Source organism: Emys orbicularis, chromosome 10, assembly GCF_028017835.1.
Source record: "Emys orbicularis isolate rEmyOrb1 chromosome 10, rEmyOrb1.hap1, whole genome shotgun sequence".
In the NCBI taxonomy this organism is placed as follows: Eukaryota; Metazoa; Chordata; order Testudines; family Emydidae; genus Emys; species Emys orbicularis.
This window is the reverse complement of record NC_088692.1, coordinates 23286388-23313112: the sequence shown is the minus strand read 5'-3', so window position 1 is coordinate 23313112 and position 26725 is coordinate 23286388. Positions and strand designations below refer to the sequence as shown.

At 44.4% G+C, this 26725-nt stretch overlaps 1 protein-coding gene across 1 annotated transcript in view; it reads right to left on the bottom strand.

The window, feature by feature from the left end:
• Nucleotides 1-26725, bottom strand: part of LOC135884578 (uncharacterized) — a 189678-nt gene that overhangs the window by 129323 nt on the left and 33630 nt on the right. The window contains exons 8-12 of the mRNA XM_065412000.1: nt 26337-26440; nt 22594-22759; nt 18926-19105; nt 12026-12178; nt 3874-4018 (exon numbers count right to left, since the gene is read on the bottom strand). Coding sequence (XP_065268072.1) covers nt 3874-4018; nt 12026-12178; nt 18926-19105; nt 22594-22759; nt 26337-26440 — 748 coding nt within the window. The remainder of the gene's footprint in view (nt 1-3873; nt 4019-12025; nt 12179-18925; nt 19106-22593; nt 22760-26336; nt 26441-26725) is intronic.

Sequence of the window (26725 nt, the reverse complement as noted above, 5' to 3'; positions counted from 1 at the left end):
CAACAAATAGTCATATAATTAAAGACTGCATATAATGCAGAAGGGGGTTGCAACAAGCTTGCATGGGCAACCCAACACAGGCATTTCCTAAATTGTGAGTGCCTGGACTTTGCAACCCTAACATTCGTTTAATGAAGTTTTTGGCATGTAATTTCTTAAGTTATTTTTAAAAAGCAAACGTTTAAAAAATTATATCATGTGGACTTATACCAGTGATTCTCGAACTTTTGTACTGGTGGCCCCTTTCACATAGCAAGCCTCTGAGTGCGACCCCCCTTATAAATTAAAATCACTTGTTTATATATTTAACACCATTATAAATGCTGGAGGCAAAGCGGGGTTTAGGCTGGAGGCTGACAGCTCGTGACCCCCCACATAATAACCTCACGACCCCCTGAATGGTCCCGACCCCCAGTTTGAGAACCCCTGACTTATACTGACCTCTTACATGGGTCTTCGGCAGAGTCAGAACCCACAGCTTTTAAATCTGTAGCACAAAGCTTGATTACTTAAGGTACAAGTTACTGGCAGCAGTAGTAGGCTTTTATCTTCCAGGTGGATCACCTGCTATATGGCACATACTTTGCCAGTGGCTTCCACAAATGTTTGATAGAAAACGAGAATTTGGGGAATCAGGAATCTTGTGTTCTATCCTGGTTCTAAAGTACAGTCTAGTTCAGGGATCGGCAACCTTTGGCCCGCGGCCCGCCAGGGTAAGCCCCCTGGCGGGCCGGGCTGGTTTGTTTACCCGCCGCGTCCGCAGGTTTGGCCGATCACGGCTCCCACTGGCCGCGGTTCGCTGTTCCAGGCTAATAGGGGCTGCGAGAAGCCGTGGCCAACACATCCCTCGGCCCTTGCTGCTTCCCGCAGTCCCCATTGGCCTGGAACAGCGAACCGTGGCCAGTGGGAGCCGCAATCGGCCGAACCTGCCGACGCGGCAGGTAAACAAACTGGCCCAGCCCACCAGGGGGCTTACCCTGGCGGGCCGCGGGCCAAAGGTTGCCCATCCCAGGTCTAGTTGCTACAGACAGCATAGCCAAGCATATAGATTAGGCACATTTACTGTGGAAGCCAATTCCTGCTACTGCTGCTGAATTCTTCCTCACACCCAGAGTTCTAGCGCTGTGCCTGGGAGCACACTCCCAGTATGTGAGAGAACTCTGAGGGTATGTCTACAGTGCAATTAAAAACCCACGGGTGGCCCATGCCAGCTGACTTGGACTAGCAGGGTTCAGGCTGTTTAACTGCAGTGTAGACTTCTGGGTTTGGGGACCCTCCCATCTCACCGGGTCCTAGAGCCTGGACTCCTGCCTAAGTGCGGAAGTCTACACTGCAATTAAATAGCCCTGCAGCCTGAGCTACGTGAGTCCGAGTCAGCTGGCATGGGCCAGCCACGGGCGTCTAATTGCAGAGTAGACATACCCGGAGAGTCTGGACAGTATGCTTAGTGCAGATGGAATGTACAGAGATTTTTAACTCCAAGCCTCTAACAAGCTCTACTAAGCATGAGCAAATGGTGATCTTTCAAATCTTAAAACTTGACCAAAACTAGAGGTATTTTCATGGGGACAGCAGGAGGTCTCTTTATCCACTGGAGCATCCCCCTTGCCAAATTTCAAGTCCCTACTTCAAGGAATGGAGGCATTAGAACGCGTCAAAAATGATTTGAAAAAAAAAAATAACATTGGCCACATGATCAATTATTCCCTAACCTTATTCTCGGAAATGGCAGATCCATTTTGGTGAAACTTAAAAAAAAAAAAAAAAAGTCTGGGACGGAGAGCAAGCACAGAAAATTCTGGAGTAAACAGTTAAAGTCTGGCAAAGTTATAGCAATTGAAAACAGAGATTTGCAATGGAAAGTGTTAGGCAACCTTAAATACAGACATCACTACCAGCTCCACTTACGGTACCACCTAAATAAACTCACGTCATGAGTACTTTTCTCAAGGTTTACAATTCCACATGCAATTCTGTTTCCATCGTACAAGACAACTGGCAATGAAAGCTCTTTACATAAAGTAAATAAATCTGAGGCTGTTATATTTTTGGAACCCAATTCTCTAACAGGAGACTGCCAATTGCTTGCTGCACTGGCTGCAGAGATGAGTTCCCATGCTCCAGCTTCACATCTAGAGTTGCAGTATTTATAGGATTGTTTGGAGGGGTTGTAATGCAGCTTGATTTTTCATGTGTTTTTATTCTGAACAAGGATCCTGAAAACCAATGTGTGCTTTATGCCCTGAAAGGCATCTATTATCCATGAATCTATTATATAACTAGTGTAAATTCCACATGCTCAGAAGCCCAACAGAAAAATCAAGACAGTTTCTAGATTTTAGGGTTCTTGCCTTCAATCATTGGTGCAACCGGACAACAGTTTTCGATTTCTGTGCAGATCTGGCTCATAAATCAAAACTAATACAGATTTTGTCTTTTCCAGGTTACAGAGAAGAGGATCACTATCTGTGCTGATTCTGGACAGGGTTAAAAGGACTGGATCAAATTATAATTATTCCTTGTTGATTATGGTGAAGTTGTTTATAGAAAATCCCTCCTTCATCCCAAATCCTGGATCATCTTAAACATGTGCTGCTTTTGTATAGGAAGCTGATGAGATTCTTCACTTCTATGTAACCCAGATGCTTATCATTTTCACACTAGTTGAAATGGCTTCCCCTCTGGAAAATCTACCACATAAACAAAGGCAGTGTTTTAAACCAAGCACAATGGATTTTCTATGCAGCGTCCGTTTTCAATTCAGCATCTAATATCAGCAATCTGACTCACGTCAGGCGGCAATCAGTCATGGGTTGATCTGGAATTACTGAAACAGGCAGTATGAAGTAAAGAAAAAGACTGCAATACTGTTGCCTAGAAACTATGCATCTGAGCATATTCCAAATATTTAAAAATATCTCTCTGACTGTTTTACGTAATATCCCTTCTAATCCAGCATGTTCCCCTTCCCACACTTTTCTTCTTCTCTGGATTATTAATGTTTTGTTGTTGCTGTTGTTTGCTCCTAGTTGTTTGCCAAAGTTGTCAAACTTTAGTCTCCAGAGCATTTCCAGGTGCTTCTGTCATAACGATGAAGCATCTCTCAGTAAGTCTTGCTGCTATTTGCAGACGAGTCCAAAACACTTAAGGTTTCCATTGAATGTACGATCAACTAAATTAAAATTAATACACCCCTCTCTGTACCCTTCAGAACTGTGTTTGTCTCTGGTGTAAATTCAACCATGATTAAAGATACAGATGACACCAAAACTGATGGACAACAAATGCAAAGGAGGACACCACTAGACAGCACAGTGTCCCAGAGAGAGAAGTGGAGGTGAAGCTGTAGGCAATAAGAGGGGATTCAATATTAATAAATGTGTAGTACTATACCCAGTGAACAACTAATATAAAATGGGGAGATGGGGAACATTTTAAAGGGGCACTGTGAAATACTTTGTAAACAGCTTTTATAATACCTATTACCTGAAATAATTTTCAGAAGCTTGGAAATTTATTTATTTTTTGCTCCTTTTTTCCTTCTCCATTCAGCAAACTTTATAATTAGCCATTTGTGTTTGTAATGTAATAAAACTCAGCATGGCCTGTTGTTCCTCTCTCAGGCTCTTTGATGATGTCAGTATGTGTTCATTAAATGCTGCCAGCCGGGAGAGATCACACCTGATTTTCTTTTGTGCACCACACCAAATTGTTGACAATTAAAAAAAAATTAAAACCCCAAATTCTAACAGTTTTAAAGTAGGTAACGTGGAGCTCAAACCTCACGCACCTCTAATAGGAATCAAATAAAAAATCAAATCTAGAAAATAACATATTTAGGTATTTTTAACATTTCAGTAGCTGTCTGCTGACCTTGGCTGGATGTCTCCTCCTGCAAAGTCTGTTGTACTTGGTTAAACAGCTCATCACTCGGACATTTCATTGCTATATAATATGAAGCAATTCTTATTTCCACGTCATCATCGGCTGCTTGATATAAACGGACTAATACAGTACGCTTGAAAAAAAAAAAAAAGATTAAGGTACTTACTCCCCTAAAAGAGTTGAGGTGCATTAATTTCTAGGTATAAGCGGCTAGCCATTGCAACAAGCATTATGAGGAAAGTAAGTTGTTTTATACAATATCAATACACACACATATATGTACAGCACAGCATCCTGTTCACAAAGTCCCAGGATGCTATACTATTACACAGATTGGGATGGATCCATTGAGCTATAGGGGAGCATTACTATTAACATAAATGAGTTCAGGACTGGACCCCAATACAGTAATCATTAATACAGTTTTAAGTAGCAGAATTTACTAGTCCAGGACCAAATCCTCGGTTCCTTATTCAGAGCCTGATCCTGCTAACACATCTGTGTCTGAGTAATTTTTCTTCACATGGGTAGGTCTTCTTCCATATCTTACAGGTGGAAGGAAGTCATTTTGTACACCCAGTGTTTAGTTCATACAATGTCATTTATTCTTTTCTACTTAATGGTACTCCACGTGACAATTTGTTTTTACCAATGAGAATATAGTAATGAGTGGTATAACCATATAACCCAGTTATACCCTTGAACTGCACACAAAATTTCAATAGATTTTAATGAGCCTCTGTATTTGTCACAATGACAGGATCAGGCTGTGTGTCAGTATTGGAAATAAATCAGTTAAACAAATGAGGAGGAAATGCTTTGTCTTTCGTAGTATACCTCAGAGTGAGAGTCCTCTCAAGTGTGGGAGGAAATTCCAGGTCTATCTAGCAAGACATGCTATAGGCTAGTTTTGCCTCAGTAAGGCCTGGTGGGCATGGCTTTACATTTTCCTGTGTCTATCAAATGCTGTGTCAACCATTTACTTCTCTCTAGCCAGCTAAGAATGGGAATGTCTCAGTTGTAACTAGGCTTATCCATTGCATAAAACTTCCAATACTTCACATTGCACAAAAGGAGGTTGAGGAGGAGGTTGAAAAAACACCACCACATGAGCCCCTCAGGGGCTTCATCGAGGCAAGGAAAGCCAGGCAGCTCAAGTTACCACCTTTTATCAATTCGCCAACAGTTACCACAGTGGGATGCTGAAGTTATCTAAGCATAGTGCTACAGTGATACCTGCAATATTACAATGTGGTAATTGTATTGCACTTTCATTATGTTAAAAGGGACCTTTTGCCTGCGAAAAGATCACATTTGTCAAGAAAAACATCTGAATGCTTTTTTTGCTTCTCCAGCAAGAACACAGTCCTTCCCAACCTCCCCTGCAGCAGAGAGAGTTCTGCTGGGAGATGCTTTTATACTCGGTTCTTATTTGTTTGCACACTCCAGAATTATTTCACACAGGGGCACCATTTTAGATTTTGGGGGAGGGGGACAACTTTAACCATGATTCCAAGAGCTACTTAGGCACCTGAAAACTCTAGGATTTGGGGGGGGGGGGGTTTCAGATAATAACTTAGAAATTAGCTGATAGGGCACTGTATCTAATTCCTATATATAAAAAAAGGATTAAATAAATATTAGACCCACTCAGCTCTAATACTAACATGTTCTCACATCATGTATCAAGTCACTTAAGGGACAGTGGTTAGGTTTAACATTTTAATGTATATTCTTTGTTACTAACTCTTGAATACAACAATTGAAACAATTATAGAAAAATCTAGATTACTTTCTATCACTTTTTTGAAGTTCATCAAGCCTGGAATAGATCATTTAACTTTGGAAACATCCCCTACTAGGGCAAGGCCCCATGAGTTTATATTGTACCTGCTTGGGGCTTTAGAGGTGTTACCTCACTACAGATAATAGACTAGAAACTAACTTTAAACAGAAGTGAAACTGACACTTTCAAGTCACTTTCACAGTGTTGCCAGGGCCGGTGCTACCATTAAGGCAAACTAGGCGGTTGACTAGGACGCCAAGATTTGGGGGCGCCAAAAAGCAGTGCCCCCAATTTTTTTTACAGCGTTCCTGGGCTGGGCTGCCGGCGGCGCGCTGACACATGCGGCTCAGACTCCCTCTCCCAGCACAGCAGCTGCTCCACTTCTCCCGCCTCCCAGGCTTGCGGCGCCAATCAGCTGTTTGGCGCCGCAAGCCTGGGAGGGGAGGAGAATTAGAGTGCGGGCGGCGTGCTCGGGGAGGAGGCGGAGCAGAGGTGAGCTGGGGTGGGGAGCTGCCGCACGGCTCCCCGGGGGGGGAGCTGCCGTGCGGGGGGGCGCCTCAGGGTGGAGGGGGGGTGGGGAGCTGCCTCAGGGCTGGAGGGGGGCGCAAGGTGGAAGTGTCGCCTAGGGCGTGAAACTTCCTTGCACCGGCCCTGAGTGTTGCCAATCTCAAATGTTCAAAAACCATGAATCAGGCTCACCAAAAATCATGAGATTGGTTTTTAAATCATGAGATTATGTAAAAAGAACAGATTTGGGGTTCTTTTTATTTGCCTTCTGCTTTTAGAGCCTGGGGTCACATTTTGAAGCTTTCTGCACAACCACAGGGACTAGAACTTCTTTTTCTTTAAGAATGAAGGCTGAAATAATCACATATCCACTTGACTCTAGGAGCTGGGGCTTTAAGGAAAACAATTATCATGAGACTCATGACAAAATCATGAGAGGTTTCAGAGTGGTAGCTGTGTTAGTCTGTATCAGCAAAAAGAACGAGGAGTAGTTAGTATGGCAACACCCATTTTTTCATGTTTTCTGTGTGTATATATATATATATATATCTTCCTACTCTATTTTCCACTGTATGCATCTGATGAAGTGGGTTTTAGCCCACAAAAGCTTATGCCCAAATAAAGTTGTTAGTTTCTAAGGTGCCACAAGTACTCCAAAATCATGAGAGTTGGCAACACGGCTTTTACTTCTGTTTAAAGGCTAGTTACTTTCCAGAAGGCTCTTCAACTCAATCGCTGTAGTGTTGTGTTTCAGTTCTCATAGGAGAATATTTAAAGCCAAACACCAAGAAAATTCTATATTTTAAAGTTGAGAAAAGAACTCAGACTTCTGAGGAATATCAGGTCCACTGCAGGCAGGAAAGGAAAATAAACAGGCACGGGAGCTCTGGGCAGCTCTTCCTCTAGAAAGAAGGTTGGAGGGTCAAAGCTTCTAGTCCTTAATCTAGTAAAACCTCTATTGCCATCAGTTCCTCCATTCATAGATATAAACATCACCGTGAACATGTGATAACATGTGTGGTCAATAACTATACACTTCACACCTAAATATCTGAGCCATCTTATCCAGAGTTACACCGCTTATATGCACTGGTTTAGGGACTGGATTTTCTGGCATATTCTCAATAGTGCTGAGCACACAGATGGTGCACAGTGAATAATGCAAATAATCATCGACTTTATGGACTCTGTGGATGCAGTTTCTGTTCTTTGTTCTGCAATTGGCCTGAATACAGCTGAATTTGAGGCATAAACACATCTGATACTCATACAGCACTTTCTCATTCCTTCCTTTTCTCAAACTCAGAACAAAAAATGACTGAACAAAATGGTTTCCAGTTAAAATGTAAAATTACACAGCAGCCATTGCTGTTAGGGTGACCAGACATCCCGATTTTATCAGGACATCCCGATTTTAGGGGACTTGTCCCGCGTCCCAACCTTACATTGGTCGGGACGCATCTTGTCCCGATATCGGGGGGACCGCGGCAAGCCAGCGCCACCGGCACCACTCACCTCTTCCTCCTGGGCCCTGGGGCAGCGCCGGCGCAGCAGCGACAGCCCGCCAGCTGGCAGGAGCCTGCAGAGTGCAGCCCTGCCCCAGGCACACAGTGGCGGCGAAAAGGTCTCTGCTCCGCTGCGTGCTGCAGCGGAGCGGGGCTTGTAGACGCCAGCAGCGGGCGGTGGGCAGAGAGCCCCCCCCCCCGCCCCCCTCAACCCAACCCAACCCGCCCCGACCCGCGCGAGCGACGCGACCCTAGGAACCAGAGGCAGGGACCTGCCTGCTGGATGCTTCCTGGGAGCCGCTCCAGCAGGTAAGCACTGCTGGGACTCACCTGACCCCCTGGCAGGTCCCTCTGGGGGGACTCCTGGCCAAGCAGGTGTGAAACCTGGCGGCCAAAGGGGGGGGACTCCCAGGGAGGGTTCGGGGCGAAGCTGCGGAGAAGGGAGCGGGGCGGGCTCGGGGAGGGGAGACCAGCACCAAGCCTCTTGCCTTTCTCCCTGTCTGCACTGCAACAGATTTGGGTTTATCTTTATATTAAGGGGTAAATTCACATGCAAAATTTTCATTGAATTCAATAGGTGTTCCATGCATATAATGACGCTTGGAGATGGCCCATAATTTACACACTGTTTTTTTGCTCTTCTCTGGATTTTCTCCACAATCTTTAACATATTTATCCTCACAACTCCCCTCTGAGGCAGGGAAGTGCTAATATCCCCATTTTACAGATAGCCTCTCTGTGCATCAGTTCCCTAAGGCCCAGATCCTCAAAGGTATTTAGGCGCTTAACTCCCATTAAAATCAATGGTAGTTAGGTGCTTATTTACCTTTGAGGATCTGAGCCTTAAGTGGCTTACCCAAGGTCTGTGATAGAGCAGGGAAGCTGGGTCTCCCAAGTCCTGTGCTAGCACCTTAACCACTGCACCCTCGTCTCTCTTTTATGTTTCATCCTAATCTGTGTCTCTCCATACTTTCATTGTCTGTCATTAATGTAATATTCTTCTAAACAAGATTGTAGTAGCGCAGTGCACTGAAGTAACTGCCACCTCTTTTTTTAACAACACACTCTCTGCTAATGATTTCTACAGGCGCCATGTCACTCTTCTCATCGAATGAAATGTTGCTCAGATTGATGAAAGGGCAACAGATATGTAATCTATTAATTTACAATACTTGGCTATGAAGGGCTAGATTGTGCCTTTATTACTCAGGACTGAGTAGATACAGAGAGCTGAAACACCCCTATGGGAGCTCAGCAAGGGATTTCACCATGGGGAGACACAATCCAACTGTGAACTTCCAGATAAGCCTGCTACCTCTAGTCCTGTGCTTAGCCTGCTCTAGTCCTCCTTCTTCTCTTCCTTTGAGGAGATTTATCTTCCTGGGGTGTGCACAGAGGGATCAATCTCCATGGTCCCTCAAATGCAGTGACTATGGCTGGCCATTGGCAGGGCTTCATTGGGGAAAGGTTTTGTGCCTCCACCAGCATCCCCCCACAAGGGCAAGTTGCAATCTGGTCTTAAGCAAAGCTGTTAATTGGACAAACTTGTGTTCAGTTACTGGTAATAGTTGAAGGCCTGATCCTGCAAATGCACATGTGAGTAACTTTACTCCTGTGAGTAGTCCCACTGAAAGTCAGTGGACCCACTCATGGTACTAAGCACTCTGCCCCTAGGCTTTAGTCACTATAATGTCCTAAGTGGGCCATAAGCCTGAGCCTTCCAGAAAGTCACTCTAGGCTTTAGTGGCAAAAGGACTAGCTATTCTGTCTGTTTTTAGAACTAGAGGTCACCAAATTAAATTAATAGGCAGCAGGTTTAAAACAAACAAAAGGAAGTATTTCTTCACACAATCAATTTGTGGAACTCTTTGCCACAGGATGTTGTGAAGGTGAAGACTAAAGAAAGGAAAGAATGAGACCAGCAGAATAAGGACAGTGCACTTCAAAAAAAGCAGACTTCAACAAACTCAGAATTTGTAGGGAAGAAAATGGGATGGGAGGAAATCTTAAGAGAAGTAGGAGTTCAGGAGAGCTGAGGGTTTCTCAAGGAGACAGTATTAAAGGCACAATGGCAAACTATCCTGATGCACACAATGCACAGTCAACCTGTGGAACTCTTTGCCAGAGGATGTTGTGAAGGTCAAGACTATAACCGGGTTCAAAAAAGAACTAGATAAATTCATGCAGGATAGGTCCATCAATGGCTATTAGCCAGGATGGGCAGGGATGGTGTCTCTAGACTCTGTTTGCCAGAAGCTGGGAATGGGCAACAGGGGATGGATCACTTGATGATTACCTGTTCTATTCATTCCCTCTGAAGTACCTGGCATTGGCCACTGTTTGAAGACAGGATACTGGGCTAGATGGACCTTTGGTCTGACCCAGTATGGTCATTCTTATGTTCTTTTCTCTGGCATAGCCCTGGTCTACATTTAAAATTTAGTTGGACTTAGATCTCTTAGAGGTGTGAATTTTTCACACCACATAGCGCTGTAATTAAGCCAACCTAGACCCTGGTGTAGACACGGCTAGGTCGACAGAAGAATTCTTCCAGTAACCTAGCTGCCACCACACTGGGAGGTGGTTTACTAGAGTGATGGAAAGCCCCCTTCCATTGATGTAGAAAGTGTCTACACTATGGTGCTGCAGCAGCAGAGCTGCAGCTATGTAGCTGTAGCACCACTCCCGGCAGTGCTTACTTGAGGTGGCTCCCAGGAAGCGGCTGGCAGGTCCCTGAGGTAAATTTCAGAAGCTGCATCCTCCTCCCCAGCAGAGTGTGTGCAGATCGGTCCACCTTGCTCATGGCAGAGCCAAGGAAAGGAGGCACCTGCCTCTGCACATGCTGATTCTACGCAGGGCAGGCTGGGGCTGAGCACTGCTAGGTTGCTGCCCAGTTCACTTACCCACATTAGCAAGCAGGGATTGCACCTGGCAGCGTACATCTGCTTAATGTACAATCGGGACACCATTGTCCCGATATTCAGGTAAAATTTTGCATTTGGTAGCTTCCTAGGGCCCCCTCTCGCAGCTTCCTAGGGCCCCCTCTCGCAGCTTCCTAGGGCCCCCTCTCATGGCTCTGTGCACCTGTGTCTGTCGTCGTCATCATCCCCCCCGTACTCCCCCCCGCTCGCCCAATGTGTCCTGATATTTCACTCTTGCGATCTGGTCACCCTAATTGCTGTACAACCCAGCATGGGGCAGAACTTGCCACCCCTTGGGAATTAAGTGATCTCCTCTCATCTGACTCTCATTCTCCATCCTTCCTGACCTCTGTGCTGCTTTACATGCTGTCAACCGCAACATTCATCCCAACCTCCTGACCGTTTGCTGGAGTCTCAGAGAACTGGCCGCCTTGGTTTTGCTCCCATCTATCAGAGTCCTCTTTTTTTTGCAGCATATGGGGGGAGGGGGGGGGGAGAGAGAGAGAGAGAGAGAGAGAGAGAGAGACTGGTCTCATCTGCTGGATAGGGAGCTAGTCCTGAAAGACCTAGGTTCTACTCCCCCCATGGACTTCCTGTTTGACCCCAGGCCAGTGCTTTAAGGACAGAATTTCAAAGATTTTTAGGCACCCTAAAGATGCAGCTAGATATCTAGTGGGGTTTACAAAACACCAGCCTTCTAAGTGCCTTTGAAAATCTCCCTAGGTGCCTAAATACCTTTGAAAATCTGGCTCTTAGTCTGTGTGTGCCTCAGTGCCCCATCTGTACAATGGGGATAACAGCACTGCTCTACCTCACCGAGGGGCTGGGAGGAGAAATAGGTTAGACATTGTGAGATGCAGCCTCAGATACTATGGTGATGGGGCCACATAAGTACCACAGGTAGAGTGGGAACTTCTCTATACACTGGTAGCCCTTCCCTGGGTTTGACCCCTTCTTTTCACCTACGCCTCCAAATCTCCCCCTTTTCTGAATGCAACCTTGGCTCAGTGCTTTGCTGTATTTTTTCTGAGTCTCTCTCCTCCCCCCCCTTCTCTCTAAAACAACCCCTCCTACCTCTTCCCCCTCCAAGGAGGGATTCCTCTTTTACAGACTAAACTTCCATATCCTTCATTTAATCACCAGCCCTTTCTTATCTTAATCACTCTGCCTCTGTTTGTAAACAAAATACTGACTCCCTGCCCCAGGGGCACCGCTCCTCTGCAGAACTCACACTAATGCTGCAGATTTCACACTAATGCTGTGTGAGCTTCACCTGGGAGCTTGTATACCTGTATGAAACTCGGGAGGGAGGAGGGGGGCTCCAGCCCTCCCCTGCCTCCCCAATTGGTGACCCTGATTTCACACAGCACAGATTCCAATACAGCACCAGTAAATCATCAACCACTGAACACATCACTTACATTGGCAGCACAGGGAATGCGTCTGAAGGCCTGTATGGCAGCCAGGCGGATTTCACTGGGGTTGCTTCTCAGGGATGCACAAGAACTCAGGATAGGTGTTAGAGATGTTGCTGCCAGCCCTGCATTTCCAATTGCTTTTAACACTAGCTGAAGCTGAAAATACAAAGCAAGGCAAAATGGGAAACTGAGGTCATTGCTACTAAAATCATTCCATCACCTGCACAAGATAGTTTATTACTTTTATATTATCACATTTTCTTTCAAAATAGTCTGCCTAAAACAGATCTCTGCTCACCATTTTATTGCCGCATGGGGAATTCTCAATCATGAACCACAAACATGAGCAGATCTTTAGAATGAACTGCAGAGAAAAATTGCTTGGACACAGGATGCAAAGATATCATTTCAGATACTTCTGTATCATTGTTGTGTTCTTGCAAAATTTCAGAACTGCAAATACTGAGAGTGTCCTTGGAGATCGCCTGGAATCAATTGTTTAGATCAGGCAGATATTCTGCTATCACCTTCTCTATCTGCCAGGGGATCAGGCTGGGTCACAACTCAAAAGATTTGCCGGCATAGCTATGTCAGTTCGGAATGTAAAAAATTTGCACCCCTAAGTGACGATGTGCCAGCAAAAGCTAATGTAGTTACACTGGCAAAAGAGTCTATATGCTTATATCGCTTATTTCATTCAGGGAACTAGTATAAAGTACAGCTCCACTAAGGGCATGGCTACACTTGCAGATGTAGAGCGCTTTGAGTTAAACCAGCCTTCAGAAAGCGCAGTAGGGAAAGCGCTGAAATCTGTCCACAATGACAGCTCCAAGCGCACTGGCATGGCCACATTTGAGGCACTTGCAGCGGCATTGGGAGCGGTGCATTATGGGCAGCTATCCCACAGAGCACCTCTTCCCATTCTGGCACTGAGGCTCGTGGGAAGGGTGCCAGGGGTGCGGGGCATTCTGTGTCCTGACCCAACGCTTCATGATGCTTCAGTTCGCATCCCTGGGCTTCTGTCCACATTTGGTGCCATCTTTCAACGTTTTTTGTACTGCATGCTCTGTCTTCCCTTTCGGTCTGCGGGAATGGAGTCCGAACTGCTGAGGAATATGCTGATGAGTCTCACCAGCACGTCACGTTTGGCAGTCGAGTTACTCCTTAAGATCCAAACTGACAGTGAGGACTCTGACAATATCGACTCGAGTAACGCATACGACATGCATACGAGATTGCTTGTGGCATTCACGGACATGCTCACCACCATGGAACGCCGCTTTTGGGCTCAGGAAACAAACACTGAGTGGTGGGATCACATCGTCCTGCAAGTCTGGGCTGACGAGCAGTGGCTGCAGAACTTTCGGATGAGAAAAGCCACTTTCATGGGATGGCGCTCACTCCCATCCTGCGGCGCAAGGACACGAGATTGAGACCTGCCCTGCCAGTGGAGAAGCGGGTGGCTATTGCAGTCTGGAAGCTGGCAACTCCAGACAGCTACCGATCAGTCGCTAACCAGTTTGGAGTGGGAAAGTCAACCGTTGGAATCGTGTTGATGCAAGTTTGCAGGGCCATTAATCATATCCTGCTCAGAAGAACCGTGACTCTGGGTAACGTGCATGACATTGTGGCTGGCTTTGCACAAATGGGTTTCCCTAACCGCGGAGGAGCGATAGGTGGGACGCATATTCCAATTCTGGCACCAGCCCACCTAGCCTCCGAGTACGTTACTCGGAAGGGGTATTTCTCTATGGTTCTCCAGGTGCTTGTGGATCACCTTGGGAGTTTCATTTACATTAACGCAGGCTGGTCCGGAAAGCTGCATGACGCATGCATCTTTTGGAACACTGGCCTGTTCAGGAAGCTGCAAGCCGGGACTTTCTTCCTGGACCAGAAGATCACCTTAGGGGAAGTTGAAATGCCCATTGTGATCCTTGGAGACCCCGCTTACCCTTTAATGCTGTGGCTCATGAAACCCTACACAGGGAGCCTTGACAGCAGCAAGGAGCGGTTCAACAACAGGCTGAGCCAGTGCAGAATGACCATGGAGTGTGCTTTTGGCTGTTTAAAGGGCCACTGGCGATCTCTGTATGGGAAGCTGGACCTGGCCGATGACAGCATCCCCACGGTTATATCCGCGTGCTGTACCCTCCATAACATTTGTGAAGGGAAGGGTGAAAGATTCACTCAGGCATGGAACTCGGAGGTTCAACACCTGGAGGTGGAATTTGAACAGCCAGAGAGCAGGGCTATTAGAGGGGCTCAGCACAGGGCTGCAAGGATTAGGGATGCCTCGAGGGAGCAATTTGAGGCTGAAAGCCACCAGTAATATTTGGTGTCCTGCACAGGAGTGAAGTGCAGTGGTTCCAATGTTAGTAGGAATCTGTGTTTGCTACGCTGACTTACCTTAGCCCAGGAAAGCAACAAGCACTGCATCTTTTACTTTATGCAATAATAAAGAATGTTTTCAAAGGAAAAAAATCCATTTATTGAAAAGAAACACAACTGCTTGGGAAACAGAAAGGGCGAGGGGGTGGGGTGGGGAATGATACAATCACAGATTTGCGTATGTCCTCCTGTTCTCATACTCAGCCTTCCTCTCTGGAGCGCTGTGCAATGAGTGCTGCACTTCAGGATGGCTATACTGCATGGTGATGGAAAGTGGGTTGGAGGTGATATGGGGGCACAAGGGAAAGAGTTTTGGGACAAGAGCTGCGGGGGGTGGGGGGGCAGGCACAGTAGTGCTCTGCCTCCATGGCTACGAGCGCCTGGATTGAGTCCGCTTGGCGCTCCATGATGCTTATCAGCCAATCCGTGCTTTGCTGCCAGAGCACCACGCTTTTGTGCCAGCGCTCCTCATTCTGCTGGCAGATCCTCCTTTCACTCTCCCTTCACTCCTTTTAGATTCTAGTTAAGGGACTGCTGCATTACTTCATGCAGCATGTCTTCTTTGCTTCTACGTGGCCTCTTCCTGATTCTATGCAGCCTCTCGGACGGTGATAACATGGACGGCTGAGAGCTCAAGGTTGCATCTGTAAAGGCAAAATGCAACACTTAACAGAGGCAGCATTGTTCACACCAGACAGAGTAATGATTCCCCCGTACTTAAGGGCAAGCACAGTCTACACAATAGCAAAGTGAGCGGGCGTAACCCACAGGAGCCCCAAAATAGTGAGTAAGCTCAGGGTCAAGGGGGATTGATTGTTTCACGGCTGTACTGTCCTCTGGGTTTCTGTGCCTTGGGGAGAGCCAACAGCTGCAGGGAGTCCCTATACGGAACACTGTCCCCACATTTTCCACAGGAGTTCGTCATGGAAGATATCTCCCTGCTGAGGGTGACCTGGGAAGCAAGGGAGGGTCTTCTACTACAATGCGGCTTCCACCCTGGCCCACAAGCAGCTTGCCTGTGTGCAGCAATGGTCCCCCCCGCCCGTCATGGCACAGTGGTGCAGACACGTTAGCCTGACTGAGACAAGGACCACAGTGGCTCTCCCAAGAAACCTGCGCAAGTGCATTGCCCAAGTTCTGGATGAGACTTTTGAAGAGATCACTGAAGCTGATTACCGCGATGTGAGAGCACATCAATGCCCTATTCCGCATCTAGGCATGCATGCAGCCCTAACCCTCCTCGCCCCAAGAGCCCGCACCAAATAACTTTCTTCCCAAAATAAAAGCTGCTTACAGGGCACCTCCTCTGATGTTTGTCCTTCCCCAAGCACCGGCTGCCATGACTGGCTACCTTCCTCCTGGCTTGAGAACTGCTCCTGGCTGCATGCATCTAGGGATGCCGGGGTGTCTTCCTCCTCCTCAACACCCTCGCTCCCACTTTCCTCCTCCTCCTCCTGCCTTGTTGAACTGGGCTCTGAAGTGTCCATGGTGGTCCTCGGAGTGGAGGTGGGGTCACCCCCAAGTATTGCGTCCAGCTCTTTGTAGAAACGGCAGGTCACGGGGGCAGCACCCGAGCGGCCGTTTGCCTCGTGGGCTTTCCAGTAGACATTCCGCAGCTCCTTCACTTTAACCCTGCACTGCAGTGCGTCCCGGTCATGGCCCCTTTCCATCATGTCCCTTGATATCTGCCCGAAGGTATTGTAATGCCTATGACTGGAGTGCAGCTCGGATTGGACAGCTTCCTCCCCCCAAACACTGATGAGGTCCAGCACCTCGCCATTGCTCCATACTGGCGATCGCCTGGTGTGTGGAGGCATGGTCACCTGGAAAGATTCGCTGAGAGCACTCCATGCCTTGCTGAGCAAACAGGAAGGGGATTTTCAAAATTCTCAGTGAATGTAAAGGCAGGTCTGATGGTTGGTCACCTGAGGGCAGGGCAGTAGAGTTCAAAGTGATGACCAGAGTGGCTAGAACAGGCATTGTGGGACACTTCTGGAGGCAAATCAGAGCGCATTAACAGACCAGAGCGTCCACACTGGCACTGCGGTGCTCCAGCAGGGGCGCATCAAACGTTATTCCACTCGCCGAGGTGGATTACCAGGAGCACTCTAGCCACAGAGTCTGGGCGCTCTACGTGCCTTGCCAGTGTGGACGTTTGTAAGTTACAGTGCACGGGGCTGCTTTAATGCACTCTAACTCGCAAGTGTAACCATGCCCTTAGAGGGTTTGCCACTATAGGTCAATTGGCAAACCCTTCCTGGTGTAGACAAGACCGTACATACCCATAGTTTGCTCTTCTATAAACAAAATATAACACTTTTGAAATGAAATTTGGTTTGGAACTGTGATGCTGCAAAAGTATCCAAAAGATACAGTGCATATTAATTTCAGTGTGAAGGCACAGACAATGGAACAAGTGGGGGAGGGGGACGATTTTCAAATATATGAAAGCTATGTCTCAGTTTGATTATCTATAGATCAAAATGCTGCAGGGTAAAATGCTTAGTGGTAAAGGTTTGGGGTTCTGAATGCCATGGTTGATTAAGTCATTTACCACAATGTTACCACGGTCATTTCCTATACTAAGTATAGACGAAACCGGAGGAATTTCAGAAACCAATGGACATAGTAACTGTTGGAAAATGACGACTTTTCAGTAGCAAGCTCTATCCCTAGACTCCCTATACCCATAAGTTCAACTCCTCATAGGCTGACCCACCTTACATTGTTCTTAGCTAAACTGTGCTGTATATACACACACACACCGGTGTAGTTCAGGAGTAATTGCAGAGTTAAAATGTGTCAGAAACTGCTGTAACTGTGTGAGCTAAAGGAGACTCAGACCCTATTTAATGTAGGATGCTTATGACGAGGCTTGAGACATGAGATTCTTTCGATCGTGCATGGATATTAAAGATGAGGTGGCCATTTTAGTAGAACTGTCCTAAGCCAAAAATATCCTCTCCCCTGCACCCATTGCGCCATATTGTTGCTCAGCTGGTGCCTGGCCTGCCTCTCCTGAGGTGGCTGCATTTCAGTGGGTCTCAAAAATCAAGCCACTTTTATTTAGGTGCCTTGCTTTGTGTTTGAACATCTTGGCCAGATTCTGTACAGTCCTTTGGGATGCTTCAGGACTGTAAATGTAAATTATTATTTTCATGACAAGCTCATGCATGTAACATTAAGGAAAAAGCCCTTCCATTATTTGAATGGCCTTTTAAAAGAAACCCAGCTTTAGTCAGAAATGCATGTTGAAGAGATTAAGAGAAGTCTGGCTTACTCTCAGGAAATAGTTCCTAATGGTGAGAGCTATTAGACTGTGGAATAGTCCCCCAAGGGAAATGGTGGAAGCCCTATTGCCCGAGTTATTTAAAACCAGACTAGACACAGCACTAGAAGATACACAGTAGGGAGCAATTCTGCCCCTCCCTAGGAAAATGGACTCTATAACCTCATACAACAGATTTTTCCTGCCTGTCTTTCCATCTGCCTTCTACGATTCTATTGCCCACAGGAGCAGTCAAAAAAGTTCAGGAATGACATTTTTATCTTAAAAACTCAATTGAAATTCCCATAAAATAAAACCTGGTGTTTAAATAACTGCTGTAACAGAACTGAGAGTGACAGATTGCTCAGATGATATGAAAAAAATAACTAAAACCAAGTGTGCTTTGCACATTGGGACCTTAAATTCTGGAAGGTGCAAAATACCTCGGCTAGCATAGCAGTTGGGGTCCTGCTACACTTACTAACTATCTGGTACACTGTCACTGTGGTCTCTAAGGGTGAGAAAGAAGGAGCCAACTGCTTAGGAGGATGGTGAAACAGAAGGAAGATATTTCTTTAAAGGTGAAGTGCAGTTAAAATGAAGAATCCAGAAATATGGGCTGAATTGCTCCCAGTCCAACAGAGAAATCACACACAATCAACGAACACAATATCATTTCCCCTTTCCTTGGCAAGTCCTTCAACATCATGCCAGTCAACTCCAGTCATGCTGTGACTCCCCAGAGTGCATCATCCTATGATGTTACAGCTACCACTAACTGCATGAAGACAATCAAAAGAAGGGACAGGTAAATTATTTCTCGTGTTCTCTGTAGTTTTTAAAAGGTTTTTCATTTTATATCCAACAGCTTTTAAAATAATGTTACAAATAAAATTTTAAAATCTGTAGAAAGGATTAAAAAAGATCCAACACACTTGTGCCTTTTTAGACAATTTTCTAAAAGGTTTTGTTGTCTGAATACCCACGAATATCCATGAAAGCAACTCTTTTCTGTCCAACAAGCCTCTTTTGGCCATATGTACTACCAAAGAATATAGCTGAAATGAGTAAAATAACATTTGCTTGTAGATTCAAAAGGTATCCATATTTTCACTCCAGACTCCATTGCATGTCATTTTCATCGTACAGGTTCTTATTCTGATTGTGTCTAAAGGGAGAAAAAGGGAGGGATGGCTGTTTGAAACTTGTCTTCGGGGTTACTCCACGCTTGTCTAAATGACTGTTACCTGGCTGAGTCCTGATTCTTGCAAGGTGCAGTTTCCTCCCAAGTATCCTTCCAGAATACTTGTCACCATCTGTACTGCAGGCAGACGGTCACAGGCGCTGTTAGCTGAACAAAAGTGATGCACCAAAGCAGTTATTCCTAAGAAGACACTCTGACTTGCTCCTGGTGACTGCAGCAAAGGCTGTAAATCAAGACAAGAATGACAGGCTGCTTAAAAACTGTAAGCCTCCTATTTATTATAATACCCCGAGCACTCTGATGGCATGTACATCTTCACAGAGATTTACAAGCATTAATTAATTCATCCTTATACACTCTTATGAAGCCACAGAAAATAACCCCCACTTTCAAATAGTGACTATTGTGTCTTTGAAAGGTTTTAATAAAAAAACATGCTGGGGAGACTCAGAGGAAAACCCCAGATGATATGGAGAAAAATCTACCACTCTCATATGTTTAAGTGAAGACTGAATTAGTATGATCCTTGAGAGGACTCAAGGCCATTCTATAGTGAAATGCATTCCAAGATACTCCCAGTGCTTAGAACACTCACATTGTTTATGTTGCAAAATATACTGCCTGTCCCCATAGCAATGGGCTCTCCAAGTCAAGATTAAGCTGTAGCAAATAGAAGCTTTTGATGCAAAGGTGCTGTACAGTGCATGGAGGAGATTAATACAAGTGGCCATTGTCCTCTCAACAGGGGAGTGCTTTAAATTAAGGATACCAGTGCAGTGAGAATGTAATTTAGATTGGCTATAACATTATCACCTACACTTTTATTGAGGTGTAGCAATAGTGCAGTATTTCACGAGTCACATTTTATATTAAGTTTCCACTGATAAATAGCTTATAAAAGATAATACAAGACTATAACAATTTATTAACCATTTATTAGTTTGTTATTGTGTCCAACAGGTTGTTTATAACCAGCAGCACCTACCACAATGGGGGTTCTGGTCTAGGACTAGGTGCTACAATAATACAAATAATAAATAAACAAATAACCTAAAACACATGTTAGTGTATTACAGATGGTTATATAAGCACATGCTAATTATGTCTGTAATATGCTTACAACACCTATAAATCATTTATTAGCCTTTTATAAAAAGGAACCTCAATATAAAGTGTGACCCATATATCTTACAGGGCTTAATCCTGAAAACCACTACTCTAGTAATTCTATTGAATTCAGTGGGACCAGGACTAGTTGAGGCCAAAAGGATTGCAAGATTAGGCCTATGGTTATGCACAGTTTGCATCTGTTGTGACTTGTTTTCTTTTTACAGCACCCCCCTACTGAAATTTTCTCTTCCTGCCACTTTGGCAGCTGCTGTTTGTTTTTTAGATGCAGCCAGCTAGGAGAGAGAGACACCATGAGCGCTCTCGTGTAGACCCTACTTTTGTTCTTTCTTGTAAAAGCAGTTATTATAAATAAATATGATAAATAAATGGTTGCTGTTTGTATATACAAAATTGTAACAGGGCCCCTAGATGTGAATACTAATAGATTAATGCCTGACAGAATGGTATGTTATTTTTCTCCTAGAAAACAACTGGAGTTTGCAGTTCAGCACAGACAATTTTAAAAAGTGCCCTCTAGTAGCAGGTCTCTGTTGCACTCACTGGCAATCAAGCAGTTTCTGATTGCTCTTTCTGTAATAAGAGATCAGCCAAGAACTTTTCAAACCTCTCCCAATTTAGCTTTCTAAATAGAAAGTTAAAAGTAGCAACATTGCAAACCCAGATCCAACCAGCACACTGAGAGCAGCTGTTAAGAATCCTGGGAGGAAAGGAGAGAAAGAGCAGCTGGAGAGGGTGGACAGAGGAAGAAGAAATGGAACAGGAAATGCATCTGGAGGGAGAAGAGCAGGGAGAAGGGCCAGAGGAAGCAAAAGGCTGAAAAAAACTATAGCTGAGGGAGGGAGGGAGACTTTGCATAGAAAGTTATAGTCCTAGCATTCTAACGACACAAACAAATTCAGCCTCATCTCCTTATGAGGCCAGTGTGTAATGAATTTATGTGCATCTACCAGAGCTGTTCATTTTATGCACATCAGTCAATATTTTAACATACCATACAATAAATTTCACTATGAGCACTTGCATGAGTAAAGAGACACACGTGTTTTCAGGAACAGAGCCCATGTGTTTATATGGGAACCTACTCTGAACTGTTTGCATTCCATAATCATTAACAGATTCTTTCCCAGTACACAAACTTGCCATGAATTGTAAACATTTCTCAACTACAGGCATTTTGGAGAAGAGGAGCACTGGAAGTTAAGTGGGTCCAAGGCACAAAACATGTTTCTATTTGTCCCATAAAGCTGTAGTCAAACCCCATATTTCCATACACCCTGAAGTAAACATGGTTTTGTTGAAAATCCCATAATTTAAGTGATGACCCAGAAGACTAAATGAGCTGGATATGAATTATCTCAACTAGGAATTCTGGAAAGCCTTCAAAGCTCTGGCAGCCATCGCTTTATTATCCTGGCCTGTAATTGTTTGATAGGGAACAGCAAGTTGTGAGAATGATTCTTCATGAGTCTGACTAATCAGTGGGCCCTTTGCTGCCAAGCCAAATAGACCCATGCAGTTATTTTATTCTGTTTAAAAATAATTTGCAATTGCTGACTTTCCCTCAAAGTGATCTCAGGCTTTTCAAACACAGTAAGCTACAGAAGTAGCTATTAAGCTATCCCCACCTGAAATGGAACAGGACAACCTCAGGAAGAATGTACCAGGCCCAAGTGCTCACTCACTGGGCACAGATAAGTCAGAAAGTCACAATCCCCCTGCATAAACCCAGCAAGAAGATTCTGCTGTAAGTCAGGGCCGTTGCCTCCTGAACCATTAGGTTTCCCCACCCCATTAAAGGCAAGAAATAGAATTTCCCTCGGTGACAAATGCCATTCTGAGCTGAAATGCATGGTGTACATCATAATCCACGAAGGGACTGCATTACATATTACCTTAGGGGAAAACCACACTATAAAAATGTGAATACTCAGCACATATAATCAACTAACAAGTCAAAATCTGAAAAGCAGCTGTAGGCCTGGAATGTCTGTGGGTGTTAATTATAATACTCCTAAAAAAGTGCTGAATTAACAGCACTGGAGAATGAAGCCTCTATCCAAAAAACAGGGACAGCAGAACCTGTAATAGTATTAGCTTCCTCACACTGTCCTGCCTTTGAACCTCTACCTTGACCTGCAGAGAGCACCCTTGAGGGGCCAGTTCAGTCTCTTCCCTTCTATCTCTACACTGCCGGTTCAAATCAAACCCCAGGAACTAAAGGCTGTTTGCACCCTCTGTTGGAGTCTTACATGAAATGAGCTGGTAGTTTCAGTCCACTCCCAGAACACATCACTAAAATCACCTCCAGAAGCAGAGTTTCATGTAAATCTGAGTGGGAGTGAGACTAATAGTCTAAATGCCAAGGCTAGGAATAAATATAATATATGCCTATCTCATAGAACTGGAAGGGACCTTGAAAGGTCATCAAGTCCCGCCCCCTTCCTTCACTAGCAGGACCAAGTGGCCCCCTCAAGGACTGAACTCACAACCCTGGGTTTAACAGGCCAATGCTCAAACCACTGAGCTAGCCCCCCTCCCACACTTGGTTTTAATGATAAAATGAAAAACTGGTCTGCTCACAGCAAGAGAGTCGATCATGCCTGTGGTGGGCTCAGGAATGAATGACAATGACCAAAGGAAAGATTCCATTTTGTCCTCCTCCACTTCTTTTGCAACAATAATTTCTTTCATCAGGACAACACAGGCCTCTGTAGCACACGATGGGAGAGCATCTACTAGCGGCTGCCTGAAACACAACAGAAAAACGTCAAAACCTACATGAACTGAAGTACCTAAGAGTCAAAGAATATTTGCCTTCTGTCTTCCTGAGATGGAAATAAAAGCCCACTAAAAAACTAAGGGGCATATCCTGACCCTACAAAAGTCACTGGGAGGTTTGGCATGTATTTAAATGGGTGCAGCACTGTACCTCCTAGGCCAAGATTTTCAAATGTGACTAGTGAATCTGGACATCCCAAGTTTTTGCGTCTCCTCAAGGGACTTGATTTTCAAGAAAGGACTCAGCGTCCCTCTCTCAAAAATAGTTCCCTCTAAGATGTCTCAAATTGGACACCTAAAGACTGAAATGTCTCAAATCTTAGTCATTTAAGTCTGCGGTTCAGAATTATGTCACTTGGGAAAACTGAAAAAAGACATTTGTATAGCAGAAGAAGAATGTCCACACAGGGAGCTATACTGGTGTAGCTATACTGGTATAATTGGTAAGAGTTTCCCATGTAGATAAAGCCTTAGACTGCTTTGGGCAGAAGATGACCTGCAGTTGTGATTTTTCTCTGAAGAATAATGTAGCTATTTGTCAGCATGAGAGAAATTAAGTGATTTAGGGTTTTTCTTATAACTAATGTAGAGTTAATGCCAATTTTTCATGTTTGTGTCAAGTGAAGCATGAACCATTGTTACAAATCCAGAGCAGCTGTACAGAAAATTTAGTCTAAGCTAGATAATATTTTGGCCTGAAAGCACATTAAATGCCTGTTTCTATGCTTGCAGTTCTCAATATATTTACTTGTATTTGCTAGGAAAGCCCACATTGTTGGAAGGAGGAAGAAAAACAAGATTATAGGCCTGATCCCACTCTTACTGAAGTTAAGGGACAAACTAATTGACCACAACAGTGTAGGACTCAGCCTTATCAAAGATCCAAACCCTCAGATCTGAACCAGTCCCAATATCAGAGATGTTTGGACCTTGCTCTAAACATTGTGAGTGAGGCTCAACTCTAGATTATATCAAGGAAATAATTTCCATCTAAAAGTTTCTTCAACCAAAACTGGGAAAGCATTTTCGACCACATTTTTGTGGACATTGGTTGAGGTTTTTTTTAAAATCAGCTCTGGAAAGGCTAGAAAGGGATTTTTGACCTTCCGTGCATGCAGTCAGCATTGTTGGTGAAAGAACATTCCATTAGGAAGGATATAATTTTAGTGTTAAGTAAACTGGTTTGGATCAGTGAACAGACCAAAACTTTTGCAAAAAAAAAAAAAAAAAAAGAATCCAAAAGTTCTGTTCACTTTTAAAATTACTTTTCTTTTCCCCCTTCCTCTGCTATTCTCATGGTATTTCTGGTAGGACTGAAGGGAGGAAGTGGCAGAAATCTCATAAGAAAACCTTTTTATATATAAGGTCTCTTCCAGGCCAATTTTGCAGCCTCAAAAGGTTTAATCATGTTGGGTTAAGCATCTGTTTTGTACTTACCTTGAACTAGACCATACCTCAGAATCTTTTAATGTGCCCACAACAATAATAATTTGACAATGTCCAAGGTTTCACCAAGGTAGGATTCTCCTTGCCCTGATTCCAACCAACACGTATGAATAATTTCCAGATCGTTTGATTTATACTAACTGAGGAGGAATAGCTGGACAAGACGCATAAAAATTGAAACAAAAATGATTTGTTTGGTCATGCAAAAATGTCAAGACTGAGCCAATGTTTTAGAAGCACACCACACAGAGAGAACTGAACAAAAATAGCTGGACTCCCAGTGTCTAGGGAAATCCTCATACACACACAGAAATAGCCCATCCTCCACTCCACCAATCACGTTTCCTGCACAATTGACACTGTTAATCTGGGAACTGACTACAGATGGATGTAAAACAAATTGAACACATCAGCTTTGGTGAACATCAATCAAGATTTGTTTCTCTAATGAAGCACATCAGGAGCAGCTGCCACTTTTAATTCATTCCACATTGGAAAGTTCATAATGTTCCCAGTGGGATTTTCCATATTTTTCCATTATGACCGGTGCCTAACAACATAAATCTTGATTTACATCCAGATGGTGGAAGCATGACCTGAGCTTCCCATTGGTATTGTTCCTGGAATGGCTGGAAAATTCTCTTCGCGAGGAAGTGGACAGAGAAGGCAACACTGAACACTGTGCTGGATCAATGACCAGCACTGACAGGGTGTTTCTAGTGGGAAAGGCTTTACACTGATACCATTAACAGTGGCCACTTTTATTATCAGCACTGGCATTAAATACCAAAACACATAAAATTGGGAATTATAGAATATACACATAAAACACCCTTGAAACAGAAACAGAAAATCCTCTTCTATGTGCTCCCTCTTCCCATCCTATTTGTACAGTTTTCAATGGACTCATTTAGTGTATTTAATTCATTTGTATACACCCATTCCCTATAGACTTCTGGGCCAAATTCTTGGCTAAGGGATGACTTGATTAGTCTATAAGTACCCACCTAGGAAATAAATATTTAATAATGGACTCTGCAATCTGGCAGATAAAGGTAGAACACGATCCAGTGGCTGGAAGATGACACTAGACAAATTCAGACTGGAAATAAAGGCATAGATTTTTAACAGTGAGAGTAATTAACCATTGAACAATTTACCCAGGGTCGTGGTGGATTCTCTATCACTGACCATTTTAAAATCAAGATTGGATGTTTTTCTAAAAGATCTGCTCTAGGAAGTTCTATGGCCTCTGTTATACAGGTCAGTTTAGATTATCACAATGGTCCCTTCTGGCCTTGGAAGAGAAGAGAATCAGACCTGCTAGGTGGCAAAATATAAGCAGGGGCTGTATAGTGTTCCACTCATAGGAGACACTACCATGTTTATCATTTATATTACAGCAGCATCTAAAGGCCCCAACAGAGATGGGGGCCCCATTGTTCAGGTCACTCCAAAAAACACATTGTAAGAGACCTTCCCTGCCCCGAAGCACTTACAGTCTAAACAGACAAGTCACAAAGAATGGGAGAAAGGAAGCGTTGTTATCCCTGTTTTACAGATGGAGAACTGAGGCCCAGAGAGATCAAGGGACTTGACCAAGGAGTCCAGGGAATCTGTAGAAAAGCTGGTCACAGAATCCAGATCTCCTGAATCCCAATCCAGCATCTTAACTACAAGACCGTTGATCCCGTCTCAAAGCACATCTCAAAACACATAACTGTGAACCCAAGGCAGGGCTTTGCCACTGGCGGTTTGAGAAACTTATTGCAAATATGAGCCAGCAGATTCCTTTCTTTTGGAGAGCTATGCAAGTCTTCTGGTGCACTTATCACTATATTCTGTCACAGAAATCACCTGGCTTTGTGGGAAGTGGGTCTTGGAATTGCTTGAAGACACTGATACATACCTTGGAAAGTTATCGAGATACAGGCTTGAAGGGGAACATCATCTTTCTGTCATTGAAATGAGAGACCCACAGTAGAGCAGAGCAGAACGTAACAACTATTTTGGCGTAGGATCTGATCAAAATAAAGGTAAAGGAAATACATTTCTTTACCATAAAAGAATACAGCTGTTCACTGTTAAAGGAGTCTTACCAGTTGTCCCTGCATTTAAACGAAGATCTACGCCAAAGGCCTATTAAAGCATCAGCAGAGACACTTCGAAGCTCAAACACCAGAGTCATGAAGAGGTCTGCAGTCTAGAAATAGAGGACAGTACAGGTTATATCAGGGGTAGGCAACCTATGGCACGCGTGCCAAAGGCGGCATGCAAGCTGATTTTCAGTGGCACTCACAGTGCCTGGGTCCTGGCCACCGGTCTGGGGGCCTCTGCATTATAATTTAATTTTAAATGAAGCTTCTTAAACATTTTAAAAACCTTATTTACTTTACATACAACAATACTTTAGTTATATATTAAAGATATAGAAAGAGACCTTCTAAAAACGTTAAAATGTATTACTGGCACGCGAAACCTTAAATTG